General features: G+C 39.4%; 1 protein-coding gene across 2 annotated transcripts in view; it reads left to right on the forward strand.

Annotated features, from left to right (window-relative positions):
• The first annotated feature begins 1,582 nt into the window (after window positions 1–1,582).
• arf1 (ADP-ribosylation factor 1) overlaps window positions 1,583–12,518 on the forward strand; it is a 23,779-nt gene continuing 12,843 nt past the window's right edge. The window contains exons 1-2 of one of the 2 annotated variants that reach the window (XM_043687945.1): window positions 1,583–1,690; window positions 10,957–11,143. In XM_043687945.1, coding sequence (XP_043543880.1) covers window positions 10,996–11,143 — 148 coding nt within the window. In that variant the 5' untranslated portion in view covers window positions 1,583–1,690; window positions 10,957–10,995. Of the gene's footprint in view, window positions 1,898–10,956; window positions 11,144–12,518 lie in introns of both variants that reach the window. The other variant, XM_043687944.1, reaches the window with a different exon arrangement.

Below are 12,518 nucleotides of genomic sequence, written 5' to 3' on the forward strand. Positions count from 1 at the left end.
AGGTTCAAAGTGGGAGAGGGAAGATTTAAAAAGGCTCCATCTGGCAACTTTTTCAAGCAAAGGGTGGTGCTTCTATAGGGTGAGCTGCCACAGGAGGTTGTGGAGGCTAGTACAATTACAACTTTTAAAAGGCATCTGGATGGGTGCATGAATAGAATGGGGTTAGAGGGATATGGGCCAAATGCTGGCAAATGGGACTAGATTAATATTTGGTCAGCTTCTTTCCCTGCTGTACAGCTCTATGACTCTACTCCAATTGCCAGATGTTTACACACTCACTTAACCTATTTCTATCCCTTTGTAGGCTTTTTATGTCTGCTTCACAACGCACTTTCCTACCTATCTTTATGCCATTGGCAAATTTAGTTATTATATCTTCCATCCCCTCACACAAATCATATAAATAAATCATAGCTTTAAATTAAAGGGTGGTAGGTATAGGACAGATGTTAGGGGTAGATTCTTTACTCAGCGAGTCGTGAGTTCATGGAATGCCCTACCAGTAGCAGTGGTGGACTCTCCCTCTTTGTGGGCATTTAAACAGACATTGGATAGGCATATGGAGGATAGTGGGCTAGTGTAGGTTAGGTGGGCTTGGATCGGCGCAACATCGAGGGCCAGTACTGCGTTGTATTTTTCTGTTTCTATGTTCTATAAAGAATTGTGGCCACCTCAGACTCCTGTGGCACATGACGAGGAGGCCTTAGAAGACCCATTTATTCCTACTCTGTGGCATCCTGTTAGCCAGACAATCTTCTATCCATGGTGAGGAGGTGCCAATGTTACCCCTTACACTATGAGCTTTTATCTTCTGGAATAAGCTTTGATGTGGTGCCTTATCAAAGATCTTCAGGAAATCTAAATTTAAACCCACAGATTCACCTTTATCTAAAGCACAATTTACTTCTTCAAAAATTTCCAATAAATTAGTTAAACATGACTCCCCTTCGATAAAACCATGTTGGCTATGCCTGATTACCTTGAACATGCCCAAATATCCTGTTACAATGTTTTAAACGCTAGGTTCTAACATCAGTGATAATTTAGCAGTAGGGATTGGGAGAGGTATAGGTGCACATTACGAGGAATCTAACATTGTATTAGTGACATCAAGTTTCAAAACCTTCTATATGATCCACCAACCTTGCCCATCTCCTTTTTGTTTGTCCGTTAAGAGGCTAGTGCTGATTTTCATAGCGAATTAAATTGGGACCTGGGTGCCAACAGATGCGTGAGGATCCGTTTGGATTTCCACTGCCTGGAAATGTGGCGGAGACTGATTCAACCGAGTCATTCAATAGGACATTAGCTTATGTGGCATTAAGTAATAAAAAAAAAATCAGTGCTAGGACTCCTTCTGTACCTAAACAGTATTAGATCTCCACTCCAGCTAACTACTTTCAAAGGCGTTTTCTGATAGTTGTTGGAGTGACATTGGCCGTCCTTGGGTTTCCATGGTGAACCATCCCCCCTCCTCCCCCTCTCGGAATCAGTTGCGGCTTGTCACGTGACTTGGTGGTTGCGGCTCGTGTGATACGAGGAAGGGTGGGACGGAGGGGTGTGTTCCTGCTCGCCATTGGATGACCTCAGCTCGTCGCTCACCTTCCTTCATCCCCTTGACGTGGCGCAAAGGAACGGAGAGGGGGGGTTCGAAAGCTCCAGCGAGCCGTGTCCGCCATCTTAAGGCGAGGTGAGGACCCGAACGCAAAGTGAAACGAAATGTCCAGGATCGGTTGATGGTTAAGTAGCGGTTGGGTGTCCTTTCCATTGAGAGAACTAACGGGGTAGAAAAAAAAGAGGAGGAAAGCACCAGCGACGCAGGTGGAGGAACAAACCATTATCAAAGGAGAGAGAGAGAGGGAGGAAAAATCGTGTGACGGTTCGGCCCAGGTGCAATGTACGAACCGTTAGTTTATGGATTCGGCTGTAATTGTTGGCTGGGGCCGCTCTTCTTAGTGTTGACCGGCAATTTGTCAAATCTCTATCTCCTTGCTCCCGTCCCCATCAATTCTTCTTTGTGCTTTTCCGTACTAGAGCCGATATTTATCACTTCGGTGGGGGCATGTTTTTTGCCGCCATTTTGAGTTAGCGAACTGGCAGATGGGCTGCAAAATGTTAATTCACCTTAGAATTCGCCATTTGCCAATGTATCATGAATTGTAATCCATTCGATGGGGAAATAAATGTTTATTTTATATCTATAGTGTGGTGCTAACGTAATAATCGGATGTTGCTGTAGAAACTCAGCGGATCTGGTAGTGTCCGTGGAAAGAGAGGGCCAGTCAATGTCTCAAGTCTGATGTGGTTTATCAGAATTGTGCGGCAAAATTCAGGAGTGGCGGAAAAAAAAGTCACACCAAACTCGAAACGCTTATTGTTTTGTTTTTTTTCCTCCCCGCTGCTACCAGTCCTGGATTTTTGCAGCAATTGTTGTGATGCATGGTTTTCAGTGTGCACGGTAGTTTTTGGTTTTCGGTTAGTTTGTACCTTTCCATTCAATGCTAATATTGAAGCCTATAATTTCTAGACCTGCGAAAAGCTTTCATGTTGTGCGTCTTTGAACGGCTGGTTGCGTTTTTTTTAAAAAAAAACTTATTAGTTCCCTTTTCCTGATTCACTATTTATCGAATATTCGTCCTGTGTGCTAACAACTTGAGAGTTTCTATCTACATCGGCGCTTGGAACAAAACGTGCCATAGGTGTAATTACAAGCCCCTGTCAGTGGTGGTGCTACTACGCCTTTACTAGGTGTGGGTGTAGTCAGTAACAGTTAACTTGGATAGCTTCCATTGTAAATAACGGACTTTACAATGGAAACACAAACCAGTGTCAAAACGTAATGGGTAATGTAATGATTTGAAACGCATTACTTGATTTGGGAAGATGGAACAATTTCGATAGCTACCTTCAAAATGTTAAAAATGACAACACCATCCTGCAGTCCAACAGGTTTGTTCGGAAGCACTAGCTGATGGAGTAGCACTCTGGAAACTCATCATAGAGATGTACAGCATGGAACCAGACCCTTCAGTCCTTCCAAATAAACCTGTTTGCCTAAACCTGGAGTTGTGATTTTTAACTCTGTCGCCCCCAGTCCAATGCCAGCACCTCAATTATCTCACACAAAAAGGAGTTAAATGTATATTTGAGGAAATACTTGCAGGGCTATGGTAAAGTAATTAGGACATTGAATTGTTCAGATAATCTTGATCCTCTATAGGTACTAATTGTGTTTTTTTTGTGCTTTAAGATTGCATGGATGTATGGGCTAAATTATTTCTACAGTCCCAGTCCAATTATCACCACTTGTTTAATAATGTGAGACTACGTTAGCTCAACTTAGGCCTTACCAATAAAGATCTGTTTAAAGAACTGAAATTTGTATAATCTCTGACAACTTCAGGGTGCTACATAACACTCCTTAGAACTGTGAAGAGTTCTGGCAGACAGTTTGTGCATGGCATCTTCCCACAAACAGCAATGAAATGATGATACTGGCCTGTCTGGAGATTTTGGGTGAGGAATAGGTAGTGGGAAAATTATCCTCTTCAAAAGGTGCCATAGGATCTTAAGAAATTTTTGACTTTGATTATTTCATTTTGAAATCATAGGTTTTGGGGTTTTTTTTCTTGATACTCTGTGAAAGACTTTTCTTTGGCTAACTTTTTGTTATGAGTTAGTATGATTATAACTATTATTACGATTTGAAGTAATATTGATATCGACTGTAGGGTGAATTGTCTCTGAATTGTGCTGTGGTGCCTAATTCAAATATTTGCATGAAGTGGTTCATTGGCAAATCTTGTAACCCTGCAAGTGATCAGAGTTTTGAGAGATTATATGCCCCTGTTTTTAATTAAATACAAAAGCCTGCTGCCTTAATAGGGTAAGAGCATTCAGTTGCAACTTTCATGAAGTTTCATTAGTTTATATTTCTTTTAGCTGAATCTTTTTCACTTACCATTTAGTACAGGGTGTAATTCCTCTGCCTGATAATGGGACTTCAGAAATTTTTGAGCATATTGTTTGGCAAGGTATAGAATATAACAGCATGATAGCAACACTTAAGAGGCATTTAGACACATGAAATAGAAGGATATAAACTAATGTGCAGGCAGATGGAATTAGTTTACAATGGCATTGTAGCCAGCGCATGCATGGTGGACCGAAAGGCCACTTCCTGTCTTTTACTGTTCTGTTTTAAACTTCTAGTATAGAAGTAGAAGTGGTGTGGTGCCTAATCCAAATATTTGCATGAAGTGGTTCATTGACAAATCTTGGCGCTGTGAAGCACAGTGGTTAGCACTGCTGCCTCACAGCGCCAGAGACCCAGGTTCAATTCCTGCCTCAGGCGACTGACTGTGTGGAGTTTGCACATTCTTCCCGTGTCTGCGTGGGTTCCTCCCACCGTCCAAAGATGTGCAGGTCAGGTGAATTGGCCATGCTAAATTGCCCGTAGTGTTAGGTAAGGGATAAATGTAGGGGTATGGGTGGGTTGCGCTTAGACGGGGCAGTGTGGACTTGTTGGGCCGAAGGGCCTGTTTCCACACTGTAAGTAATCTAATCTAGAAATGGTGACTATTTCCTTTGGTAAATTCATAACTCTCATTTGTGAATAAGGTGTCCCATAATGAGCAGTTTTGTTTATTTGATTTCCTGATTTACACAATGCTTACAGTATTCAGAATTGATTTTGTTAGGTTATCTGTCCATATTAGATGTCCTTGTTGAGTCTCCTATCTTAATTAAAAATCATGCAAGTGGATACTTGATTTTCTAGTTTTGAAAACTGTATTGAAGAGCTGGAACAATTGTGTTCTTCAACTTTGAATTATTGTCATTATCAATCTCCTTGTCCCATTTGGTCAAATGACTGAGAACAGGTTCTAAATCTTGAGTATCACTGCAATGGCTTTGAAAGGTCCCTCCGTGGTCCTCAATCACAACATAATCAACAACCCTCAACCTCTGAGTGAGCAGGAAGGGAAGAACAAAAATGAACATTTTCACCTGAAGATTAAAAGCTTTAGTCTGAATGTTTTTGCTTTTCTACATGGAATGGCTGATCATGTTCTTTTTGTCTTCTCTCCCCAACTTGAGTATTGTTTGGCATCATAAATTATTAATAGCTTTCATGTAAGTATCAATTGTGTAAATGCATAAGTTAGATTCCTTATTATAGCTACAATGGTAAATGCTGGGATTGCAAGATATTGACTGCACCCTTCTCGGTCTTTAGGAATTTACTTTGTTAGTCATCTAGCAGGACCTGTGACCCATCTTGGCAATCACCCACCTCACTAATACTGCAAGAAAACAGTTAAAAATAGACACTGCATTATCTACAAAGTTTACTACTGGAACCTCAGTATTGCAGAAATATTGTTTCTTGTGCTGTGCAATACAGTTCAGGCTAACTCCAATAAGCTGTGGGGGAAGGAGAAGGGTTTTTGGTCAAGGGAGTAGGTGAAAGTAGTTAATTGTGTGCTTGTCTGAATTGATGAAATAAAACACAAGTCTGCCTTAATCTTTTTCAGACTGTGTGTAATCATTCTGCATGTATTCCAGTCCTCTTTTTTTGAAATGTAATTCACCTAGTTCCGTGTAACAAATTATTTGAACTGGTACATTGGTTTGAATCCACACCTCTGACTCAGGTGAGTACTGCTACTAACATTGACATTTATTTGTATAAGACCTGTTGGGGAAAAAATTAGTTTGTGTCTTGACAATTTGCAAATGATTGAAATTTGTGAATGCTGTATTGCAGTCTTTCTCTCTGTCATAGAAATGGTAATGTTTCTTGATCAGAAGCAAGCCATTTGTCTTTTGCTGAAGACATTTTGCTAAAGATTCAAGCTAACTCTAACTGATTTATTTTCACATCTCTATATTTGAAACATTACTAGAAACCAAATTGCTTTATCTGCATACATTCTTAGTATTAAGTTTAAATGCCCAAATAAGTCTGTCCAAATGCTGGAAAAGTTATATTAAATCTGAAATGGAGAAACTTGAAGTACTAGAACCATGACTGTTTTCCACCCTGACATGTCATGCTTCTGTACTGTATTGTACGTACTGAATACAACAAGCTATTGAGAATTGTACCAGAATTCTTCACTCTTGCCAAATCAATTCTCTGTACAAAATTGTTCATGTACACTAAATTCTTGAACATAACTCCCATCTGATTAAATTATGTAGAATTGAATTTGTTGCATCTGGTCATTCATGCTTTTTAAGTTTTTGACATTGAAAATCTAAGTCTATTCCTTGCTTTTCCATCCAAAATCTTCTGTCTTACACTTAAATGCCTTATGTCCATGCAAGTTGATCTATACCTTTCACCAAGTTCCTCAGTCATCTTCAGACCTGCTACCTGTTTGAAGTTTGTCCTGTTTAATGCAGTGATAGTTTCACACAACAAGAGGGGTATTCTCAGTATGAAAATGAAACTTCATCTCCATCAGGAATGTCTTGATCAGTCTTAGTGATAGTGTCATAGCTGCATGTGGATGGTTAAAGTTTTTTCTCTTCTACTAATATCCCCAGCATTATGCTTTTATCTGCTGCTTACAATGTATGGATTCTATCCCATAGTTAAGTTAAAATAAGAGTTCAGATTCCACTTGTTACATTCTGGCAACTATGGAGGACCAATATAATGTCTCTTGTCTAATCAAGTCAATAATTTACCCTAAATTCCAGGAGCTTCAGCCTTAAACTACAGTTTTTAGGGACTCTAACAGATACCTTCTACTGCACTAGGATTACTTCAAATTTTACTTTATCTCTGTGAAAGACAGTTCTCTGCCATCTCATTTCAAGGTTTGCCATGTATTTCCTTATTTCTCAACCATTTGTCTTAAAGCTTTATTCAATAAATCCTTTAGCACTGCACAGCATTCCTGTCCTGAAAGTGGATTTAACCAGTCCTGTATAAACCAAGCCATACCTCTTTTTAGTTTATTTTAAAATTGCAGTTACAAGATAATTGCTCTTCCAGTCCTGACTCCTTTTCTTGAATATTCAATATTTTCTGCATCTCTTCTAGCATATTTTGATCTCTTCTGGGTTTCCATTTTGTCAGCTAAGCTTTCTGCTATTCCAGTAACTGTCAATCTTGCTCCACTATTAGTCTAAAACTTAGTTTTCACTGCCCTTGCTACATTAGCTTAAATCCCAACCCAATTTATTGTCTCCATGATCTTGGCTTGATAGTCAAAGCTTTCACTCCGGTATTGCTTTTGTACTCTACTTAGTTGAAGTAAGAATTCTTCACGAATGCACCAGCTCCACAGCCTTATGTTGTCCTTCCCATTCTACAACATGCTTTCCATGACTGAAGCACAGGAAAGAGATTGCAGTTCTAAGTTTTTAATTTCCTACCTTCCTTATGGAAGACTCTGATGTACTTCTTTCTGTGTTGATTTCTTTTTGTTTTAGAAAACTTCAGCTTTAACTTTGTCTAAATTAAGGTGACAAAATACCATTCGAGATTCCTGGTTGTCTTCACATCTGTTATTTATTCTAATATTAATTGTTCCTATCCTTGGGAGTGTGAGAAATTAGCTTGAATTTTCTCCACTGCTTCATTAATCACCTAAATGTACTATATTTGGTGACAATTAAATATCCTTTTTAAAGAAAAATATATTGTACAGTGTGAATTTTGTGACACTTAATGCCTTAAGGTTGGTGCTTAAGGACTATGTTTACTTTAGCTTCTACTCTAAATGAAATGTTATGTTGCTGATGTGCACCAACTATCTCATTTGCTAGCTTTGACACTTGAATGTCTCCCTTCATGTAGCAATGGTGGAGCACATCCAGCCCTCTTACCTGGACTAGCAGTTTGAAAGAACTATCAAATTAGTCACTCTTTCCCCCTACAGTGTGTGGTGTCCAGTGATAGAAGTACCTTGAATGCTGAGGTTATTTTCTCTTTGAAGATTGAAGTTGCCACTACTGTTTCTGTGTGAATGTTACTCTTCTGAGCAAGCCAGATTGGAATGTCTTGCTGTATGGACAATTGTTTGCATATGTGAAGGGTGCTAATTTCTGAACAGTCATCAGTGAACATCCTTACTTGACCATGGGACGGAAGGAACTCATTGAAGCAACTGAAGCCCAGGACCCATCCCTGAGTAACTACTGCAGTGATATCTGGCCTCCATATCTGCAAATGTTCATTTTAGGCTTGACAGCAAACTGGAGATTTTTTCCCTGATCTCATTGACTTTGTCAGGCTTCTTTGCACACTTGCTCTGATGTCAAATGCACTTAATGTGGCCTTACCTCTTAAATTCCACTTTTTTTTTTATATAGCCTCGGACCAAAAAAATCTAGAACTGATGGAACTCAAACTGAGCATCACCAAGTTATTGCTATGTATATGCCACTTGATAGCATTGTTGTGGATGTTTTCATCACTAGGTAGATAGAAATGTTATTTGGCCAGATTTGATTTGTGCACCTGAACAGTTTTCATTGTTAGGTGCCAGAGTTGTCTGTTCTGGAACACTTGACGAGACACAATATATTTGTTCACATCCAAACACTGAGGTATTTTAAAGTCTCTTGTTACAATGACCTGTTTAAATGGTTCAGTTTGGTCAATTTCTCAATCACTTATTGCAGCAAATAAATTATTGGAGAAATGTACGCATTGTTGTAAAGTCTCTCAAGGCTGAGGGTGATCTTTTTTAGAGATTTACAAAATCATGAGGGGCATGGATAAGGTGAATAGCCAAGTCTTTTCCCCAAGGTCCAAAACTAGTGTGTATGTTTATGGGAAAAGATTTAAAGGGGAGCTGAGGGGCAAGTTTTTCATAGAGGGTGGTGTGAGACTAGATCGAGCTACAAGAAGTGATGGAGGATATAATCATAATATTTAAAATCCATCTGGATGGGTACATGAATAGCAAGGGATTTTAAGAGGTGTATATGGACCAAATGCTGAAAAATTGCACAAGATCAGTTTAGGTTGGCATAGAGAAGTTGGACCAAAGGATCTGTTTCTGTGCTGTATAACCCTGACTCTGTAACCAAGCCCTTTGAACTTTTTGCACAGTCTTGTACTAGAACTGAACTTCAGGAGATTAGTACAATTTTAACCTCCTCCTAGTATATTGTTGCATCAGTGAATATTTTATTCGGCTCTATGGAACTTTTTCAAATGCTCCACCAGTGAATCTAAATGGCTGTTGAATTGAAGCGTTTTGTTGCCACTCCACTTTAAATGGAGTATGCAATATTCTGTGAATTTTTCAGAAGAAAATTCAATGTAACTGCAAAGTTTTGCTTGTTAGACTGAAAGCTATGCCATATTTAATGGTACTCTTTAATTAGAGTTAAAGCAGTAATTTGCATTTGTAAAACCTCTAACTGTTTCAGCTAGTGAGATGAGGTGCTAATGAAAGGAAGCATTCTGAAGGTTGAAGTTGGTGTTTTTTGAGTTTGCAGAGTAATTGGCAGTTGAGGAAATTTATTAACATAAGACATTTGGCTCCTGAAGGTGACTTTCTCAGGCTTCCTCCCACGGTCAAAAGATGTGCAGGTTAGGTGAATTGGTTATGCTAAATTGCCTGTAGTTAGGTGCATTAGTTAGGGGGGACGGGTCTGGGTGGGTTACTCTTCGGAGGGTCGCTGTAGGGAATCTAATCTAAACAAATGGGGAAAAGGACAAAGATAAAGCAAACATAAAAATTTGATAGGTGTAATGGTGGAGTTCATTTAAACTGAGTTTAAAAATGGAGAGTTGTGACCAAGAAGGATTGAAAGATGGTAGAAACTTTAAATTCCCAATATTGGACTGAGGCTATTTCGATCAGGATAGGTTGGTTTGGTGACTTGTAAATTAATTGCAGGGAAACTTATGTATGTTGTCCCCTCAATGTTACATCTAAGAGAATACTGCTTGCTTATGAAATTGAGAAATCAGCAGTGTGTTGGTTTTTTGGGCTTAAACTCAACACTTTTCTGCAACACTGCAGGAAAAAAAATCAAGGTAGAAAGCATTTTCCTTAGAAAGTAATGGTATAAAGTTAGAGGTCACAGTAAAGTGCTACAATATCCACACTAGTAATGTTTGTTTAAACAGTGAGGAAATAACAGGTATCAATGGAGTTATAGGGTACCTCCGCCATTCTGAGTCTCCTCCTTTCACTTTCAGTTGTAGCCAAACATTGATGTTCTGTTTCCTCTGCTCTGTCTCTCCTGTTGGTTTTTTTTTTGTGTGCACTGACCTGGTTTGAGTTGAAAAGCTGAGCTTATTTTGTAGCTTTTTATCTTTTTTATTAATGTTTTGATTCTGCTTGTGAACTATCAGTAGTAACTGATGTTAGAAAGGCTTTCCCCAAGCTTATGAAATTTGAGGAGAAATTGGCAGTGTATGTGTCTCTAGGATCTAGGCCACTTTTTTTTTCAATAGTACTATGATACCCTTTCACAAGTCTGTAACAGTACACTTTGTCATTACTCTTATTACCATTGTCAGGCTTATTGTGACCTCTAAGACCAAAACTTTTAACTTCTAGTTCCAAGTTGACAATAGCATCTCAGAATTTGTTAAGCTGTACTGTCACAGTAATAAAATGATATTGGCTAAACATTTGTTTTGTAGGGAGCTCTTAATTCTAATTACAAAAGGTGTCTCTTTTTATTGCAAAATGACCCACAGTTGCGTCCAGGTTCCTTTTTTTCCCCAACTGAAGTAAATCGGGTTTTGTAGCACAATCTCTTTACAATCAGCTAACTTCATACCATTCTGGGATCTTTAGAAACCATTTCAGATGCGACTTACTGAGTACTTGCGTCATGGATTTTAGTTCTTAATCGGGTAACATGGCTCTGCCCATGATAACTGCAGATTTTCAGTTTCTTTTGCAACTTGATCTTCTCTAAATCTTGTCTCCTGTATTTGCCTGATGCATTTTTTTTTATCTTCAACAGATTGTTATTAATCCTTGAGTCAAACCAGAAGCTTTCGCCATGGGGTTATCACTTCCTACATTCCTCAAAAATATTATTGGAAAAAAGGAAATGCGTATTCTCATGGTGGGTCTAGATGCAGCTGGAAAGACCACCATTTTGTACAAACTGAAATTGGGTGAAATTGTAACCACTATTCCCACTATAGGTAAGTGAACTTGTTTTTAACTTAGTCAAATTCGTAGAGATGTACAGCATGGAAACAGATCCTTCTGTCCAACTTGTCCACGCTGACCAAATATCCCAAACCAGTCTAGTCCCATCTGCCAGTACCTGGACCATATATCTCCAACCCCTGTCCAGAACTAGAGGGTCTGTTTCCATGCTGTACATCTGCATGACTCTATGCCCTTCACAATTTTATAAATCTCTATAAGATCACCCCTCAGCCTCTGCTCTAGAGAAAACAGCCCCAGCCAATTCAACCTCTCCCTGTAGCTCCAATCCTGGCAACATCCTTGTAAATCCTTTCAGAACCCTTTCAAGTTTTGCAACATCCTTCCGATAGGAAGGAGACCAGAATTGCATGCAATATTCCAACAGTGGCCTAACCAATGTCCTGTACAGCCGCAACATGACCTCCCAACTCCTGTACTCAATATTCTGACCAATAAAGGAAAGCATAACTTTTCCACAGTAAACACTGATGCAAAATACTCGTTTTGTATCTCCTGCGGCTCCACACAAAGGCCACCTTGCTGATCTTTGAGGGGCCTTATTCTCTCCCTAGTTACCCTTTTGTCCTTAATGTATCTGTAAAAACTGTTTGGATTTTTCTTGCTTGGCAAATAGTTTTCTCATGTCCCCTTTTTGCCCTCCTGATTTCCCTTAAGTGTACTCCTACTGCCTTTATACTCTAAGGATTCAGTTGATCTAGCTTGTCTATACCTGACATATGCTTCGTTCATTTTTTTTTTAACCAAACCATTAATTTCTTTCGTCCAGCATTCCCTACACCTACCAGCCTTTCCTTTCACCCTAACAAATATACTTTCTCTGGACTCTTATCTCATTTCTGAAAGCTTCCTATTTTACAGCTGTCCATTTACATGTGCACATCTGCCTCCAATCAGCTTTTGAAAGTTCTTGCCTAATACTGTCAAAATTAGCCTTCCTCCAATGTAGAACTTCAACTTTTTTAGATAGACAATAGGTGCAGGAGGAGGCCATTCAGCCCTTTGAGCCTGCACTGCCATTCAATATGATCATGGCTGATCATTCCTAATCAGTATCCTGTTCCTGCCTTATCTCCATCACCCTTGATTCCACTATCTTTGAGAGCTCTATCCAACTCTTTCTTGAATGAATCCAGAGACTGGGCCTCCACTGCCCTCTGGGGCAGAGCATTCCACACAGCCACCACTCTCTGGGTGAAGAAGTTTCTCCTCATCTCTGTCCTAAATGATCTACCCCGTATTTTAAAGCTGTGTCCTCTGGTTCGGCACTCACCCATCAGCGGAAACATGTTTCCTGCCTCCAGAGTGTCCAATCCTTTAATAATCTTATAAGTCTCAATCAGATCC

The sequence above is a fragment of the Chiloscyllium plagiosum genome, chromosome 4, assembly GCF_004010195.1.
Source record: "Chiloscyllium plagiosum isolate BGI_BamShark_2017 chromosome 4, ASM401019v2, whole genome shotgun sequence".
NCBI classification, from domain to species: Eukaryota; Metazoa; Chordata; class Chondrichthyes; order Orectolobiformes; family Hemiscylliidae; genus Chiloscyllium; species Chiloscyllium plagiosum.